Source organism: Lytechinus variegatus, chromosome 16 (genome assembly GCF_018143015.1).
Source record: "Lytechinus variegatus isolate NC3 chromosome 16, Lvar_3.0, whole genome shotgun sequence".
Taxonomy (NCBI): Eukaryota; Metazoa; Echinodermata; class Echinoidea; order Temnopleuroida; family Toxopneustidae; genus Lytechinus; species Lytechinus variegatus.
The window spans coordinates 22,215,982-22,236,104 of NC_054755.1; the positions used below are offsets into that span (position 1 = coordinate 22,215,982).

General features: G+C 37.5%; 1 protein-coding gene across 1 annotated transcript in view; it reads left to right on the forward strand.

Annotated features, from left to right (window-relative positions):
* The first annotated feature begins 2,013 nt into the window (after positions 1–2,013).
* The window catches only part of LOC121430286 (nuclear receptor subfamily 2 group E member 1-like), a 34,149-nt gene continuing 16,039 nt past the window's right edge, over positions 2,014–20,123 (forward strand). Inside the window, exons 1-3 of the mRNA XM_041627564.1 lie at positions 2,014–2,071; positions 5,515–5,748; positions 13,947–14,414. Of these exons, the coding sequence (XP_041483498.1) occupies positions 2,014–2,071; positions 5,515–5,748; positions 13,947–14,414 (760 nt within the window). The remainder of the gene's footprint in view (positions 2,072–5,514; positions 5,749–13,946; positions 14,415–20,123) is intronic.

Sequence of the window (20,123 nt, forward strand, 5' to 3'; positions counted from 1 at the left end):
TTTGTAATATCCTTGAAAAATAACTTAGAACTGATTTTTTTATCAATGCATACTTGTTCGCGAAAAGCACAACACTACTCATGCATTGATGAATTATGTTAATAAAGTAGTAAATGCTCTCGACAAAATCCAGTCATCAATCTCTTGTTATTAATTACCCAAATCAGCCAGAGTGATATTAAGATAAATTTGATGAGAATTAAAGAAAATACTACGAATTAAGTTTTAACAAAATGTGATATAGTTTCGATTTATTTCAAACCGCCAATGTATGCAATGTTTTGATTAAAGATTATCATGTTCAGACTTCTAACAAGATAAGAATAATTCTGATTTGGGAGAATAATCATGATCTTTCACCTTATTATATTTCATATTTTATTTCTTCCTTTTGTAATCACTATCACTGTGATTATTGTAACTATGATTATCATATTTTAACATTTTCTCTATTCTTTATATTTCTGTTCATATTATTATTTTTTATATTTACTGAGGGAGGAGCGGAAGTGTGGGTGCGTGTGTGTGGGGGGTGACCACTAATCCTACCAATACGATAGAAATAAAGAGGGGTCAATGCAGAGATAGAGATGGGGAGATAGAAATAAGGGACTGGACAAAAAAGGGAGAGAAACGGAAGAAAGAAATCAATTGGGTAAGATTCTCTTGCACACGACGTCTGATTTGATGATGACTTGGTAAACTTCGATACATCATCTTGACTCGAGATGGAATGAGAGGAAGAGAGAGAGAGAGAGTGAAAGGGAGAGAGAGATTGCATCAAAAGATGAATCTTTCATCCCGATGGAGTTTGACAAATTACCGTCGCTACACGAGCGCGAACAATACGACAGAAAGATCGACATTAAATAAACGTCATGTATTAACCGGCATGATGATGGATGCGCTATTATTCGCACTCCCTCCCTGAAGGTTTAAAACGATTCGACAAGCTTTATAGATCTACCTCTCCACATTCTCCCCCTCTCCCACCTCTCACGAACGCTCTCCCTCATTTTCCTCTCTCCCTGTACCATTTTCTTGCCGTTTTTATGGCGAATAGTGCTTATCGATTGAGCAACTGATTAAACAGAATTAGCGATTTGAAGGGGGGATGCTCGGTGCGATAGATCAGAGAGCGAGAAGCCGTGTGTCGCCGTCATACCACTTGTGGCTGTTCTATCCATCGCGCATCACCCACCACCCATCACGAACAGCACTTACTTCATTTCTGACGAAAACTACACGTAGTAATTATTCGATTGTTTGTGGCATCTAACAAAGTTTTTTAATCCTTGATTTTAGACATAATTATATAGGAAGCCATCCATGTTGACGTACTTGCTTAGGTTTCAGATGCATGCCTTTCACACTTAAATATTCATTAAATACTAACACGTCATCATTTTAATGGAAACGCTAATAATAATAATAATACTACTAATAATAAAGGACACGCAGTGGTCGTATAGCCTTATAAGCTTTCTGACATAACGCAATTGTTGACGCAAGAAATAAATGACTGGATAAAAGGGCAAATGCTCATTAAAAATTCTAAATGTCAATTTTTATTTTCAATATGATGTTTGCGTATAATACCGTGTGACTAAAAAAAACCTTTGACACCTCACAAATCAATTAGAGGACAAAATATGGCATGAGCGCATTAATATATTGCTGGAAAGAGTATCTTCTCCTAAATAATTTGATACCATATTTGGGTGGTATGTGTTAACGCTTGGATGATCAGGAGGTATTCTGTGCAGTGATGTAAATTTTGATTTGCGCCAAAGCAAGGCATGACTGCAATGAATGAATCCAGATGTCCATAATGTCTTAAACCTATATGAGTCGGTAAAAATATCACTTTTTTTATGAAATCAACCTAAGAATTTATACTTAAAAATACTTTCAAACAATTATAATCTAAATAATTGAAAAGGCACTTTGAAAGAGATTTTGATGCAACCCTAGCCTCTTGTCGAGGCACTGTCGGCTGCTTTCCGAGCGAACATGGCGAAGCAAGGGAGAGAGCGAAGCAGAACGCGCGCAGTGAGAGCTATGAGCTTTGGTGAGTTTGAAAAAATGTTTCTGCCGTGTATCGAACCCGGGCCTCTAGCTTAGAACGCCGGTTTCTTAACAACTAGACCACAGAGATGGGATATTTTCCTTTATTCTATTTTAGTCAAACCTCACAATTATATTTTCTTTTTAGAGGGAGATGAGATAGAAGAGAGAGAGAGAGAGAGAGATGGGGTGGGGTCACATTCCTACACCCCTACACAGACTGGCGGGCGTGAAGGGGGGGGGGGGGTGGCGATAGATGATAAACGGTTTGCATTAATGTCCGGAGGGTGTAACAACAAAAGAGGGATCCGCATAATTCAGACCGCCCCACAGTATGAAAACTTTCGTCCATTGACGAAAACAGCTTCAGCAAATCACTTCTCTCCTTTGCTCTCCCATTCCACTCCCTCTCTCTCCCTCCATCTCTTTCTCTCTCTCCTCCTCTCTATCTTTCTCTCTGCACCTTCAAGCCTTTAAATCAATGGCGGCACCGGAATTTTTAAAGTAAAAGGGTAAATGGAGGGCAAAGAGAAATGGGGGGGGGGGGGGTAGATGAGGAAAATGTATCATGTACCGCCAAATAATAATAAGGAGTTGAGCTGGGGAGCTGGAGGGGGTGGGGCTCTAATTGAAGGAGGGACATTTGCCCCTTCCCAGGTGCTGCCAACGCTTTGAATAAAATCAGCACCTTTCAGTAAATCCAACTCCCTGGTAAAACGATAGCCATGGCTGCACAAAATAAAGAAATCTTACAGAAAAAAGGGAGGAAGCGGAAAAGAGCGAGGGAGGGAGAGATAGAGAGGGGGGGGGGGGGTCGGAAGAGGAAATAAGAAAGATACGACTAGCGCTTCTTATACAACGTCCGTTAATCTTCCCAGCCCTTCGCATGCATGGTTCCGGGATAAGCAAATGGAAAAATAGTCGGGAGTCATGTATATCGCCTTGACTTGCGGATCACCATGAACAAGACGCCGCAGAGCGAAGAAGGACGCCACCCTACATACACTGCCATACGCGCGGGAAAATCTCAACCCAAGCCGGAGCGTTATAAATTTGCGATCGCCTGCCGACACCACAGACTGCTCGCTTCATCGTCTTTCCACCTCTTTGACCAAGAAGGGTTTTATCAACGATTTCTCATTTTCTCGAGAAGAAGTTTCCATGCATCTGACCCCATCGTCTGTTAACAACTTCAAATGAGAGCGAAATTTTCGGGGACGCCCTACTACTTTGTTGAATGCCATCAAAGTTTTTTCTGCGAACTTCAAATTCTTTTAACTCCTTGCGACTTCCTCGCTGGATTTTTAGCAAATCTTGATATAAACACAAGTACAGGATTAATTTTTTAAACAACACAATGGGTAAGCATATTTTTTTTATTATCACTTCTACCTGATATGGTATTCTTTCTGAGACACCATTTTGAGAATTTTTTTTTTTAACTTCGGTTGTGTTTTTTTTAAATAAATCTTCAAGATTTGGAAAGTCATTTATGGTGTGATCATTGAAAATCTAATTATAAAAACAACTAAGAAGTTTACAAATTCAATACAGTATACTAGTATATGACTGAGAAAAGAGAAAATGAATAACACAACGAAAGCTATAATACAAATCATCACATTGACAAAGATATAATGGAAATTGTTTTTAGGCGCATGGAAGTTTATAAATTGCACTTAACTTCAACCATCAAAGCATTGTTATCTGATTATTTACATTGTTCAAGAACTCGATAGAACTAAAAATTCATTTTCAACTTACATGTCAAAATTGATTTCACCTTGATAAGAGTGAGTCATTTGTTCAACAGGTTTGAAAGAAGTATGATTTCTTTTTTTTTAATTCAAGTTCTCAAAAACAGAGACGAACTTTTATTGTAAAAATTGGACTTTATGTTGCGTAGATTCATAATACTGTGTGATTCGATTTTGTTTCAAGCATTTATAATATTATTGGTATGACTTGACTCATTCATGATAAAGCGTTATTTTTATTATTATTCATTGTTTTCAATGTTTGTTGAGATAAAGATATGTTAGAGGTAAAGCAAAGCAAATTGAATTTTACTCTGTAACGCATCTCTGATACCTCAAAACTTCACATAACTTCTGAATACAAACGGTGAATTTCGTGAATGTTTTCTGCCATGTATTCACAATGAATGGTCTTGAGTCAATAAAACCACCCCTGCAAAAAAAATATTCATTTGACAAGCACAGAATAAAGTGATGAGTTTTTTTGGGCAAAATATTAATCCCAATTCTATAACAAACGTATAGCAGGTATTTATATACCCACTTGGCGTTTACCAGCAAAAATCTGTCCTGCCGAGTTCCTACGGGAGTAACCATAAACGGAACAGAAACGATGATCGTGAGCGAAACAATGCCCCTATTAGAGAGAGATATATCTTCATTCTTATATTTTCTCACCATAAAGCAATGTCCCTTTCCCCTTTACTTCTCCATTACATTTTCCACAATGGCTTATTTTCCAGGATATTGATTAGAATCACTTTAACCAAACTGTCCTGCAAATGCTAGATCTTTCCCGTCATTCAAAGGGGGATATTCCTAGAATAGGCCTATAACTAAAAGCGAGTTATTAATTTTATGTCCGAAAAACCAATCACAAAATAGTTGCTGGTCTACATGCTGCAACTGAAAGTCAAAATTTATTTTCTAAAGTTAGAACTGATCGACCAAATGCAATGCAGAACCGATCATTTGAAATCGATTTGTGATTTCGCTTCTTGCGTTGTGAATTCAGTGGAATAAATCCAATAAGGTCAGACTGGTCTTAGGGACTATTCAAATATAAGAAATCTCTGACCTATGACTAGAAGTCAAGTCTAGGTTTGTAAACTTGTGACTAGGACGGTGTGGATTGCTGTCGAAAATGTCGGTAAATTGATATACATATATATTCAAATGATTTGCCATAATAAGTGTTAATGCTATTCCTTATTTTGTTTGAGCCAGTACGCGAATTAAGCTGTAATATGTTTAAATAATTTGTTTGATTTATTTAAAACGTTGGTCTCTAAAATAAGAGATAGTATGAGAGTGAAATCAAGGAATCTCGCTTTATTCTTCTAATTTCTAATACAGGAAAGGCCTGATGGGGGAGGGGGGTATTTAGTTAGATTGATTGAGAGAGAAGAAAGATAAGATAAAGAGATGGATGGATGGATGGATAGATATATAGATTGATTGTTCAGTCGGTGTGAATCTATATAGTTAGATATATAGACAGATAAATAAATAAATAAAGATAGATAGATACATAGATAGAACATGTAGATAGATGGATGGCTAGATACATAGATAGATAAATAGATAGATGGATGGATAGATAAGAGTGTGGGTGAATGGATGGATAGGAACATTTTGTATCAAGAGAATGACATTGAAAGTAATCGTTTTTCTTTTATATCTCATCCAGGTCGGACTTTACCGAACCCCGTCCCGTGCAAGGTGTGCGGCGATAAAAGCTACGGCAAACACTACGGCGTCTACTGCTGCGACGGCTGTAGCTGCTTCTTCAAGCGGAGCATCAGGCGGAACATGCGTTACACCTGCATTGGCAAGGGCAACTGTCTGGTGGACAAGGCGCGGAGGAACTGGTGCCCGTACTGTCGGCTCAAGAAGTGCTTCGCGGTCAACATGAATAAATCAGGTGAGATTGACAAAGCGCTTCGCGCCAGTTATAGTTCTTGTTCTTGTTACTTCTCTTCGTCTGAATAGTCTTGGATCGCAAGAAGGTGCGAATGGCATAAGCACACTTTAAATTACAGAGATTGGGAGGCTCGGACACTGTGGGTGTTAAAGCTGACACAAGTTGGTGTCCCTAGACGACCACACTCTAAGGTGTTAAATTACACCCTAGAGATGGAGCATAATACTGTAGCGTGTAAAAGTAATGTGTTGTAATACTAGTAACATAAAAGGTGTTGAACTAACACAAAAACTCAACACCGTTGCAAAAATGGCTGGTGTGGTTCTTAAAGGACAAGTCCACCCCAACAATATGTTGAATTGAAAAAAGGAGAAAAATCCAACAGGCAAAACACTGAAAGTTTCATTAAAATCGGATGTAAAATAAGAAAGTTATGACATTTTAAAGTTTCGGTTAATTTCACAACACAGTTATATGCACATCCTGGTCGGTATGTAAATTGGCAGACTGATGACGTCGCCCTCTCACTATTTCTTTTGTCAGTGTTTGTAGTTTATTATAAGAAATATGAAATATTCTAATTTTCTCCTCCTCGTCAAGTGAAACAAAGTTTTATTTCTCCCTGAACATGTGGAATTACCATTAATTTAATATTTTATGGTTAAATTAAGTTGATCCTTATGGGCAAATCTGTAGAAATTGAAAAAATTGTATTATTCAAACAATAAAAAACAAAAGAAATAGGGAGTGATGGACATCATTGACTCTCTTATTTGCATATCGCTTAGTTGTGCATTGAACTGTTTTGTGAAAAATAAGCGAAACTTAAAAATATCATAACTTTCTTATTTTACATCCGATCTCGATGAAATTTGCAGCATTATTTCTGTTTGATTTTCTCTATCGATTCAAATCAACAATTTTGTGGAGGTGCCGTGGCCGAGTGGTCTAAGGCGCCTGGCTATACATGGAAAGTCCGGGGTTCGATCCCCGTCCGCGGCACCTATGCACGTGAGCAAGGCATTCAATCTACGATGCTTTTTTATCCTGCTTTCAAATAAATGGAAATGCTGTATGCATTGTAGGTAACTAGGTTTGCACTTGTTTAAAAAAAAAAAAAAAAATTCTGGGGTGGTCTTGGCCTTTAATGTTAACAAACCAAGCACCTGCACAGTTCTTGATGTGTATGGGTATGAACGAGACATGGAAGTTACATGGAAGTTTCAATCTAAAGGGAAGTGAACTGCATGTTGTCTCTCATTGATTGTGTGTTATAAATGACTGGTCTTAAAATATACCTATTGAAACAATTATTATTAGTAACACAGAGGATAAATATAATTAGTCAATAATAATTTGTGTACATAACCTAATTTTTTGTGTCATGATAACATAATTATTGTGATATGAGTATATCGAGAAGTGAATTAATGTTTTACCATTCTAGTGGGTCTATTATCTCAAGACTACATGCACTGTTTAGAATGTTGCATTATGGGTATTGAACTTGGCCAGATATTCATAGTTTAGGACTTGAGATGGGGCTTGTATAAGGCCGTTGGTTTGTTTGCCCTTTAAACCTTGCTGGTTGGACGCATGTGCGCGTATAGTTACTGCTCGCTTATTCACGCTTATTTCAATATAACCGGTACTTGTAAAATATTACACAGTTCAACGTGCTTTCAAGATACACTGCAAAAACTCCGGTGTTGGTTTAACACCAGCCCGGAATCTATGTATGTCCACACGGCCAGGGAAGTTTTGAAAAAACACCAGTTTGAAATCAAACCGATGCTGTTTTAATACTAATTGGTGTTGTATAAACGCCTATCTGGTGTTAGACCAAAACCAAACGGGTGTTGTTTCACACCTCTCTGGTCTGGATTCCTGGCTGGTGTTAAATCAACACCAGAGTTTTATGCAGTGTATCACGCGGAGCAACACCTTATAGTTCACGCAAAATCCAATCGTTGACAAGTTCCTTTTGATTCTAAAATCAAAAAGTTTTTGCAATGAGAGCTCGCTAAAATACAGAACACGACTGTGGCGATTACATGATTTATGCAGTGTATCACGCGGAGCAACACCTTATAGTTCACGCAAACTCCAAACGTTGACTAGTTCCTTTTGATTCTAAAATCAAAAAGTTTTTGCGATGAGAGCTCGCTAAAATACAGAACACGACTGTGGCGATTGCATGACTGGACAAACTACACATAATCACGTGATAAACGTTTAACCAATCAGAGAGCAGGACCACGAATTTTCTTAGAACGTGGAATGTAATAGTCCTAATATATATACATTTACACAATGTTTTGTGATTGATTTATTTGTGTAAAGTAACGTTTCTTATATTGTATACGTAATAAAAAGTATGATTATTACTTTAAATTGGGACATGACAAGATTAATAGGACAAAAAGGAAATTTTACTCACTAAATCCACTCTCTGCCAAGCATATGGAAGTTTTTAGTAGCTTATAAGAGTTGTCTATTAAATCCACTAGCAAGCAGTTTAATCAAATGACCTTTAAAAAGCCAAGTAGTAGCTTAAAAACATCATCATGATCATGAACAAGTTGAGTTTTGAACTTAATTCTTGAAGAAAAAAAATCCGCGGGATTTGCATTAAAATAGTTGAATAGGTCTGTAATCATTGATGAAATGCACTATAATCACACTTAGCATTATGGATGATGCTTCTTGAAAATGTTATATATACATATATATATATATATACACATACGACTGTTCCTATGTGGACATTACATATATACTGTTTTGTGCGAACATGAACACACACATATATATATATATATATATATATATATATATATATATATATATATATATATATATATATATAATATAAAACTATATATATATTAAATCTGGTGTTGATGAATTTGCTGACATGTAACATGCTTAAACAATCATGACAAACGAGACGGAAATGTATCAATATTGTTATCTGATTGCTGTATATATGTTGCTTAAAATATGCACAATTACATCGATTCGTTCGATAGGCAAATAGCAAAAATATGTAATTAACATTATCAAGCTGTGTCAACTTTCCTACATTAGTTGAAAACGGCTTTCGAGAAGCCTGCAAATCGAACTTTTTATGAAATATCGATATCTATAATTATAGTTGTCTGACAAAATAGTTTTTGTTATCAAGTTGGCACGCGCCAATGAAAAAACACTTACGAGGGGTGTAATTATTCATACAAATAGGTTTTGTTTTGGGGACTGATGTCCTATCTCGTATTGCGCTATAAAAAAGGACGTTCCACCTTGAGCGTACATCGTATAAAAACAACAATGTTTATCCAGCCTTTATGTATTGTTCGGTTTCAAATCAGATTTTTTTAATTTTAGGTGAGATTTTACCAAAATATTTCAACCTCATAATTATTTCAATAATTATATATGCCAATCAATAACAGATTGTGGTCTCCTTAGTCTCTCATGGCTAAGATGGAGAGATAAATTAGTTTACACACGTTTATTATACCCACCTTAAATGTGACCCAAGGTCACCCATCTCGGCAATTTTTCATTTTGTTTAGTGCATAATTGGCTTGGAGACTGGACAGATTTCATTTGTTCATTATCGACCATTAAAGCTATAATCTTAGTAATGACATCAAAGAAGTCTTTAGGTCTTGTTTGATATTTTTCGATAATTTATTTTCCAAAGATGAAAGAAACATTTTCGATTAACTTCCTCATTCTAATTCTATTTGTCCATATCTTTTTTTTAATTTACTTATAAATTATTCACACTAAAATCGTCATGAAAACTTTCACAACGTTTTTTTTTGTCTTGCCGTATATGATTGATCGCTTCGGAAGCAATGTGATATTTCAACGTCCATCTGAAAAAGGGGGCGTCATGCCGTTACCATGACAACCTTTACAGCGAACATAGTAGAATGTCACATACTCTGTTTGACATAGAGCCAAAACATGTCGAAAATTTAACACTGACAGCCCCTAAAACTTTGAGCAGTGTTCTTTGACGTTCGATACTAATAGATTTTCTTGTTATTGCAGGGATTTTGACACAGCCTTTGCTCGGAATTCTTTCGAACAATACCCCTAATTTTACCAAACACACGACTTTAAGAGGGACATTGCGCGCTGACTCTTGGTTAAACAGGCGGTATCTAACAAACCAAAGTCAAATGTGTAACAAGAAACGCTTCTTTTATTTCGAGGCTTGTGCAAGGTCCGCCGTCACCAGAACAGAATTTTGTAAAAGGGTGCGACTTACACGTGGTCGATACACAATAGATGTTAAGACTTCTTCAAGATATCCCTATTTTAGGCTCTGTTTTGGAGTCTAAAAATCAACCCGTGTTTAATAAGCCCATGGCGCGCTCCGCAGTTTTGGGTTAAGCCCAGTGGTTAAGCCGCAACTGGCGTGCGCACGCATTGATGCGCGAGTCGAAGCGACTCCGTCCTTCCCTTCATCCAGATACCTGCCGTTGGTGAGCAAACAATCTTTTGAAATGAAATAAAAAGAGAATTGTGAAATGTAATTTGGCCTGCGCTGGTGGTTGTAAACAAGGCCGGAGTTTGGAGGACCCCTCGCCTCTTCAGAGGGTCGTGGATAATTTGATACACCAGCAGAACAATGAGGGAAGTTTGATTCGAAACGATGCAGTTATTAGGATACAAGCCCGCAATGAAGAGGTTGTGCGGTAAAAAGTCGGCGAGTATTTGTGGACGGGTTGGGCTCCGCTATTGTTCGCCATAAGTGGCCATTGACATCGGCGCGTGCGCCGGGCACGGGCGGCTTTTGTCGATGGACGTGAAATAAGTAAACTGAACAAAATCACCGAAATGAGAACAGTTCGAGCGAAACAAGGTCCAATATATACAGCACATGTTGTCATTATCAGTATTAGCCGAGGCACCATACCAGTGCTGTGGGCAACAAAGCCGGTCTTGCCCCGGCGACATTTACACAGCCGCTGCATTAACTGTATCCGGTTTCGTCGCGCTAATCGTGAATTGAGGCGTTTTTTACGCCACGACAACGGCCGTCTTGGCCCTAAACGCCATCTCATATGATGTAGTCAGCCATTCCCAGCCCTCCCTGCCCCCTGTAAACGGTCGGTGGTTTATTATTACATTTCCTTTCGGGGACAGGCACAATCTATTTTTTACCAGGTCAGAATTATTAAATGGTGTCCTGATATACAACCGACTTGTGTACAACCGTTCACACCATGGCGCGCCCCCTCCTCACACCTCTGATTTGCCGCTGTCGTCACAATAGGGGTTGGCACGCTGTAATGAAAAAAAAAAGAGAGAAAGATCTGCGGAGAATCAGACGTCGGTGGGTTTATGTGGCCGTCGCTCCCAAATACCGCCGGGTGTGTCGTAATAGTATTGCCTATTTGAGGGTTCCTCCTACAACTAAATAAAGTATTATAGGCCTACAGCCGTCTTGATGATTTTGTTTTTGAAAAAAAAGTTGTTGTTCTTAGAAAACTCTCCTAGAAATTTAATTTGCCAGTAAGGACTTTGTAAAAGGAAAACATTATCTTACAATTATTCTGCATGTTGTATGTGGAGATATCTTACTTTCTAAGAAACTAATATACGATTGGTCTAAATTGAGTCACGTGGTATCTTATACAAATAAAGACTGATCATGAGGGCAATATAAAAACTATCGCCTCGTCATGACTTTGAGGCTACATGTCTAATATTATTCTTCGAGAATGAAGGTATAAGCGAAATATTGTAGTCTTAATGATCATTAATGGGCAACAGTTTTTAGTATAGTAAAACATTGTTGACATAAAACATTGTTGACCCCACACTCACCTTATGAGTTTGTGCGTTATGCTGATCTTCCGTCATATAGCTTGGATTCCAGATCTGTCGCTTCGAGTCAAAAGGTGCGTTAACGGCACAGGCGCGAAATAAAAGCGCGTTGAACTGTGTGCAATCTAGATTTGTCTCATGGTATATCTTACGAATTAAGCCGTGCGCATGTTTCAATTAAATTATGCCGAATGCGCGTATCTAGGAATGAGTAACTCATTTCTATAAGAGCATGTTTTAGTTTTTTATAATCATAGTATAATGAAGTCAATAATGATCTATTACACTGTAAAATCTGTGGTGTTAAAACTGATACCAATTGGTGTTAATAGAGGACCACACCCTGAGGTGTTAAAATTACACCCTAAAGATTGAACATAACACCAAAGAGTTTAAATGTAATAACCGAATGTGTTGTAATAACACCTGTAGGTGTAAAACTAACACCACCAATTTAACACCGGTGTATAATAACTGGTGTGGTCCTCTATGTACACCGGTTAACACCACAGTTTTTGCTGTGTATATACGCAGACGTTTTCTGGAACAAAGAGAATCTATTGTCAAAAGACCTTCATGACAATAAAGTCTTTGTCGAGGGAAGGTGAATCGAAACAGCGGTTTCATCCGTGACTCTGCACGACAAATGACGTATTTGCAAATTTTCGTCTGCTCGGAATCTCATATATAGGACGACCTGCAGTCCCGGGCCGTTCACGACTTTCGACAAAGTCCAAAGCTGCTCATTGTGATTTGAAGGCCATTTTCCATAGTTTTACTATGTTATAGAATCCACCCCCGTTGCAATTGCAAAAATCTCGCTATTCTGGGCCTCATGGAACCTCTGTCATGTCTGCCTCGTGCGAAGACCCCTGTTTGTCACGTACCCGGTTTAAAAAGGACGATGGCCTCCAGGAAAGCGAACTCATGGGTGCTGAGGTTAAGGGTTCGTAATCGTACGGTGATCTCTTGGATGTCATCCACCACTTCGCTCTTTCGACGTGTCGTGCCCTGAATGGAGGACAAATGAAAGAGGATAATGATCCCGAAATGAAGAAGCAATTTCAACTTGAACAGTGAAACACTTTATACCAACTAGTTTAATATGTGAGCAGATCAATCACTGTTTAAACTTTAAAAACTTCTTTTTTAGGTTTAAACAGTAGTTTTAAATGTCTAAAGGAGATATTCATTGGCTAAAATTCTAATATTGTTTCTTCTTTTTTGTATTTGTTGTTTAATTCTTATTTAACAGTGTAGAGTACAATGCTGTTGACCGGTGTACATAGAGGACCACAACAGTTATTTTACATCGGTGCTTAATTCGTGGTGTTAGTTTTACACCTATAGGTGTTATTACAACATCTTTGGTTGTTTCATTTACACTTTTTGGTGTTATGTTCAATCTTTAGGGTGTAATTTTAACACCTCAGGGTGTGGTCCTCTATTAACACCAATTGGTGTCAGTTTTAACACCACAGTTTTTACAGTGTATATTTATATTAGAAGAGAGGGTGAGAGTTATAGTTCTCGTGAACAATTACATTATGTAATTTTTTTTTTCTTAATATGTTCATCACTCAGAAATGAGTCGACGCCTCAGGCCCTTACTTCCATATTTCATATACGCTTTCACATTTAATGGAAACCGATCTATATTAAATCTTTAGTACTCGGTGTTATAAAAGAGACACATTCTCTGTAACGAAAGATCAGCCCTAGTTACAGTACAGTGGTCACAATAATTGCGAAACATGTATTTTTACGTTGTTTTTTTTCATTAATATGTTACGTAGTTGTCTAGCCTTGATCATGTTGGTTTATATTATTTTTATGCATTAACATTTCTAATAAACTGAAGCCATGCATTCATAGTAGGCCAATGTGAAGCCAAATGAACGAAGATGATGAGCATAAATACTTCCTTTAAGTTGAAAACAACAGGGGCGGTCGCATCACTTTAATTTTTTTCAGGGGGTATTTAGATTATTGTACAGATTAAAGGGAAAGTTTCCTATTCGCAATATGATTAAAATTATAGTTAAAATAATGTTCGCCGCTATTTTAGTACAAGAAAGGGTCATCAGCAGGGGCCGTGGAAGCCGGGGGGGGGGGGGGCTGTGGTGGGGATCCAGCCCCCACTTTTTTTTCAAAACCATGTACAACAACGTGATTATGATTGTGATTTTTGCATGGTCAGCCCCCCCCCCCGGAAAACATGAAAGGGCCCCAAGCAGTTTTACATATTTCTCAGTAAATTGTGCGTGAAATTAGCGTGCTTTTCTTTTGATCCATGCATGGTTGTCGAAATCAGGACCATTTCACAAACTTTTTTTTCTTCAATACAGCCGTCCAAGAAGAGAGGGGGCCACGTAAGAAGAAACCACAGCAACAGGTGAAACCGGGTCACTGCTCGGCAAGCGGACGCCCCTCCGATCTCCGCCGGGCTGGAGGTGGCGGCTCTAAAACCTCCTTCCGCCCATTCCAACCGTGGAACACAAACCAACACAAACACGCCCATTTCGCTGCCGCCGACCTCGACTCCCTGCCTCCCAGTGGGAGCGCTTTTCGGGTCGTGCCTGTGAGAAATGGGCACGGTGGGCGTGTCCCCATGCTGGCGAGCCACGCCCACTTCCCGGGATTACATCTCTCGCTGCACCTCCCACCCGTGGCGGCCGCTGCGGCGGCAGCAGCAGCAGCAGCAAGGGCGGAGGGTGGCGCTGGCATTGAGCGGCACCTCGCCGTGTTCTCTCCCCAGAGTGCTGCTGCAGCCCACCTGACTCAAGCCGCAGCCATGAGATCAGATGATAACACAGGTATGTGAATAAAGAAATCTTCCCTATAAATCTCCCGACACAAAATTAAGAAATCCTTACCCCAGATTATTCCATAAAACATGATGTGTTTCTTTCCCTTATAATCAATTGCAAAATCTTCAAAAAATAAAAATAAGAAGGAGAAGGTCTTATTGTTACATTTTTAAAAGAAATTAAACACTGTGTACTTGTATTTCACGATACCTATTGATTAATTATCAAAACAGTTAATTATCAAAATTGATTGATTAATTAATTGACTAATTTAATTCATTCATTAATCATCAAAATAGTAATTCATGTTTTAAACAATTTTAGTCCTCTCCTTTCATTCCATTTTTCAAATATTTGTTTAATGATTATAAGCTTATTTCGTTCTAAGAATATGTTATGTGTATTAAATTCATACTGTATAAAATAAAATATTTCGAAATGACTGTACTGCCCCTTGTTTATGATTGAGTGATCACGATTCATTTTAATTTAAATTTTCAGACTACATAATGAAATCAAATTTATAGATACAAAGAAATAATTAGTCTCACTCGTCGGTCACATAATCATGATAATATAGTGTGTCGATATAAACACCAATAACGAGGAATTTAATTGTTTCAATGAATCCATTTCAAAAGGTCATGACTGTATTATGCAAGTGTGATGGAAATATGAAAGAGGAAGTTTGATAATAGTTATGTGAGTGAAAGTGAGGTCAAAAATAAAATTACACAACTTGATGAGAGAGAAGAAAAATAATATTAGAACTTGATGAAAGCTCTTACCTTCTACTTTGCAATATCCTTCCAAAAATTATAAGAGAATTAATAGTCATACATTATGTTGATATCTCCATTAATACAAAGCAGGGGTAGCCCACCTGGGGGGGGGGAAGGGGCAACCACTCCCTTATACTATGATTTTTCATGTAGCGGAACAGAAACAAAAGAAGAGGAGAAAAGGAAAAGGAAACCAAAGTAGAAGAAAACTAAGATGTTTACGCTGCGGTTTCAGATATGAAGCAATACTACATTGTTTTGTTATCAACTGCAAAATGATAGGACGTACACATACAGCTCATTCTCCCACCATAAAAATATGTGGGTGCCGCACCTGTTCAATCATGTAAATAAACGAACTGAACATTGATCAATAAAACCTGTTTAAATGGATTAATATATATCTGGTAAAAGTGAAAATAATCCGTAACGCCTTTTTCGGTTTTAAACAAATAATTTGGTAATAATCAGACCGGACCTTTAACCGATCCGGTATGTGGCACAGGCAGACCCGGTTCCTTGTACACCGACCCATGGTTGTTCTTATTTTAGAATGTACACAGCACCGGTGTTAATACATATTAACAAGTGTTCATGCATGACCACACTAGTCATACGTGTTCACCGGTGTTAAATTACAGTGTTAGTTCAACACCAAAAGTGGGTGTAATTAAACCATATTTGATTATTACCTTAACACTCCTTGGTGTTAAGTTCAAACTCTAGGTTGTAATATCAGCACCTCTGGGAGTATTTCTTGCGGGACACCTTCTAGTGCCGGAATTAATGTTCCATTTCTACAATGTATGTTTAGTGTGAGGTGAAAACAGGTTTAATATAAAGTGAGATTCACCAAATATTAGGTGAGAGTTGCACAGCATTAATATCTTATCCAACAAAGCATTAATTTCAGGCCAATAATTTATTTCCGGATTCAAGATTTGGGAAACCCTCTAGGTGTATCTCACCTCTCTCTCCTTTTCCGAAGAGTAAAGTGAAAATGCATTCAGTATCACATTTTAGGTTTAAACCCAATTGTTTTCTTAAGAATTCTCATCTTGAAAAGAAAGCAATGAAACAAAATAAATGCAAAGCATTCGAATATGCTCCCTTTCTCCAACGCGGTAAGCCACAATTCAACTCGCCCCGAAACACACCTAAGTGGCGGAGTGTCGCCAGTTTCCTAATGGGGTAAATCAAGGCAGTGTTACCTTCGCAAGAACGGTAAAAGGTACTGGGTAGCGCATTATTTCTGCGGAGTCAAATTTGACTCTGAATAGCTGAGAGTCAACTGTATTCCGAGTCAAATGACTCAGTACTGAGACAGTGTTATTTGGAAACGAGTCACTTTGACTTGAAACAGAGTTGACTCCCATGTGGTTCCATATTCGAGTCAAATTTGACTCCTCCGAAATAAGAGTGATGGGTCTTTATGCGGTACTAACTACACACTTAAAATGTTGGGCAATACTGTTCACTGTGTTGGGTCATGTATGTTGGTATAAATATATATATTCTGGGCAATTGTTATCCTATTGAACAAATTTATTACTCAATTATTATATTTTTACTAAATTTGAACAGATTTTAACCAATAGTTGTGTGGACAGTATGTTGCCCAGGGTTGGTTAAAAGCTGGGAATTTTTGCCCAAGTATCTGAAGAGTTTACAGTCACAAACACAGACCTACAAAGCTTTCATTTTATTTCCAAGGTCAATAATGTGTCGGTCACTTTGAATACGGTTTTGCTTCTGTAACTGTATTATCACTCTGAAAAAAAGTATTGGTCAAAATGACCACTCTCTTGATTTATGTCAGACCGATACAATTGGCCAAAGTCAATCAAATTCCTGGTAGATTTTAACCAATAATTGGGTTGATTTTGAACACTTTTCTTGGTCGGACACTAAAAGACCAAGAGAATGGTCATTTTGACTAGCTTTTAAAGAGTGCAGCATTACATTGGGAAATTTGCATTATATAAGATAAGGCCAGAGTATAGGTGTGGGTAAACTCGGGCATTTCACTCGTAATACGAAGAACTCTGGCACTCAAAATACTCATTTGTGGGTACCACTGAAATATGTTTTCACCAACTTAACTACAAGTCTTATCATCTAAGACTACCCCCCTCCCTCAGACTGGCGCTAAAATAATTAAGTAAGTATATTTCTTTATGCTGCATGGACGGCAAACGCTCAGATCTTACTGTCGCTCAAACTGCGCATGATCATCAGGAATTGAAGTATTTGTGATACCCTACGAAAAAAATAAAGCGATTAAAAAAAATATCTTGATTTACTGCGTCATTGAAGTATGTCTTCACTCATAATTTTCTTTTCACTTCTTGATGAGTCGAAGGCTTCCTTGCACGTAGTCACGATAGTAACGCCGAAACCATTCAACAACCTCGTTTTTAAAGATAGAACTAAAAAGATGAACTAAAATAAAAAAAAATCTGTCATTACATCACCACTGACCCATTAATCAGGGCGTTTTCTTTATTCAGGGGGAGGGTGTGTACTGTCCTAACTTTCCATTAACGAAAGCAATCGACTGGTAAATCCGAACGATAAATATAACCAAATATCAATTAAAATTCCGTAGAATATATTGGTTGATTTTGAACATTTTTGTTGGTTCGGACATATTTCATAGCCTCTAACACATTGATTATTTTGTGTAATTCTTTTCAAGATTGATACCTTGAATGAACCTGAAAAGAATCTAAAATATAAACATGAATTTTGCCCAAAACATTGACCATAAGATATGTCCAACATTGGAGAAGTATTTTTGTTTTCTTTTTTGTTTTCTTTGACACAAATCGGGCAATCATCTTCGTGAATAAATTCGTTGTCACAGATTTGATTTTTTTTTTTTTGGGGGGGGGGTAACAAGGTTCTAACCAACAATGTTCATGATATTTAGTTATTTTATTGTGTGTGTTCGATGAAGGGGGCTGATAAAGGGACTCTTCCAACCCCCATTTTCACATCCACCGCTCTTCATGCTTTCGGAACCCATTTTGATCGAGAAAAGTGCTATACGGCCATCAAAGTCTCAAAAATCGTCTGAATTATTCATACCGCCGAAACAGTGCCTTCTCACACAATCCCTGACAAAACACAAAAATAGAGACATCGCGATTGTCTTAACCCCCTGAGCTCCGGGGGACATTAATGGATGTGTTTGCCCCGCAGAGCTCGGCTAATAAAAGGTTAAGTAAAGATAAGCGCGCCTACCCGCCGATATACCTTGCCTTTCAATAAGTGAACCACAATGACGCGAGCTGCCAGGAACTTGAATAATTCACTGTTTTCCGATCGATTGGTTTGAGTGAAGATCAGGAGGCTAAAATCGGGAAGAATTTTAAGAGACAGAACCTCGTAGTCTCTTCTGAAACAGTAGACAAAATTCTCGTTATTATACTGCAAATGTGCACGATTGGATCTCGATGTCTCTATGCTTGGTGAATTTAGATTGGTTTAGATTCAGATTAGTTTGATTTTTTTCCGTTCAACAAAATAAACAAACAATGTAATCAAAGTAATAGTACATATTGAAAATAATACAGGCATTTCAATGACATTTCAAAATAATTATTGAAGATAAATTAACTGAACGGAGGGACTTTCCCCCAAAAGCAAAGTTTGTATTAAATGGCAAGTCCCTAAACTTATTTTCGATACTAATTAACAGAACTATTTATATACATTGATGGAGACGAACGAAGATGAGCTTAAAACAAGTAAACTACAAAATATCAAAATAAAGCGAATACGCGACTACAAATATAAGAGAAAGTAAATTAAAATAATAATTACAAAGATAACAACAATAATAATAATGATAAATTCAAAATAGTAATTATGAAAGTATGATAATGAGAAAAAGGAGGCAAAGGAAAGAGGGAGGGGGAGACGGGTGGTACAAATAAAACTGACAATTCAAAGAGGAACATGGCAGGTGCACAGGTCATTGAGCATTATAGTGTCATTATTAAAAGTATGTAATTAATGTAGTTAAAGGTTAGATTTTGATACTTTTAGTTGAGGTTATGTTAGCTTGACTTGTTGGTATGGAGTATTGACAAATTAGTCTTTTTAAGTTTGCGTTCGAAAACATTAATGCTTGGAGATTCTTTAAAGTCGTTCGGCAGGGAATTCCAATACCCTGGTCCAAGAAAAGACGAAAGAGTTTTTTCTAATATTTAGAAGAAAAGGCATTCGTGTAAAGTCCTTACATTTTCCATGAGATAGCCATATTTTCGGGGAAAAACAAGTTAAAAGATAGGGTTGAATGGATGGGTAAATGCTTGGTTTGGATAACCGTCTTGGAGCGTGTCATAATTTAATTTGCTATCACTTGACCGCTTTCCTCTTTAAAGATTCAGGATTGTGTGGAGAAAAAAAAGTGCAGTCTCCTTTGGAAGACTTGGCCAGTAACACCGACTCTGATTGGTTGGTAGTGGGTATTTGAAAAACGTACGAATGTAACAAGGGATTTCATTGGCCTTTGCTTTCTTTCCGTTGATATCTATGCTAGCTATCGCTCATTTTCATCCGTTATTTCATTGATAATTACAGCACCTTTTTACATTTTTGATAAACTTAGACATACTCAGGTCATAATCGATCACGATAACAATATTTTGGATTTATCGCATAATTTATAATCATTTTTCAAATAGTTTGTACAACTTGCTCATGGAATGTGAATGTATATGTTGATTTGAGAGAATACAATAAAACATCCTTTAAAAAATGTGTTCTTATCATGTCCTTTACCAATGCTGTCTCACCAAACTAACTTACTGAAAAACTCTTTCCGTTTGCCTAAACGATTGGACAATCTTGATCACTTATCCCCCTTCTCGATGTCATCATTTCCATCTCCTTTCTTTATCTTCTCATCACCGTTTTCTTTACC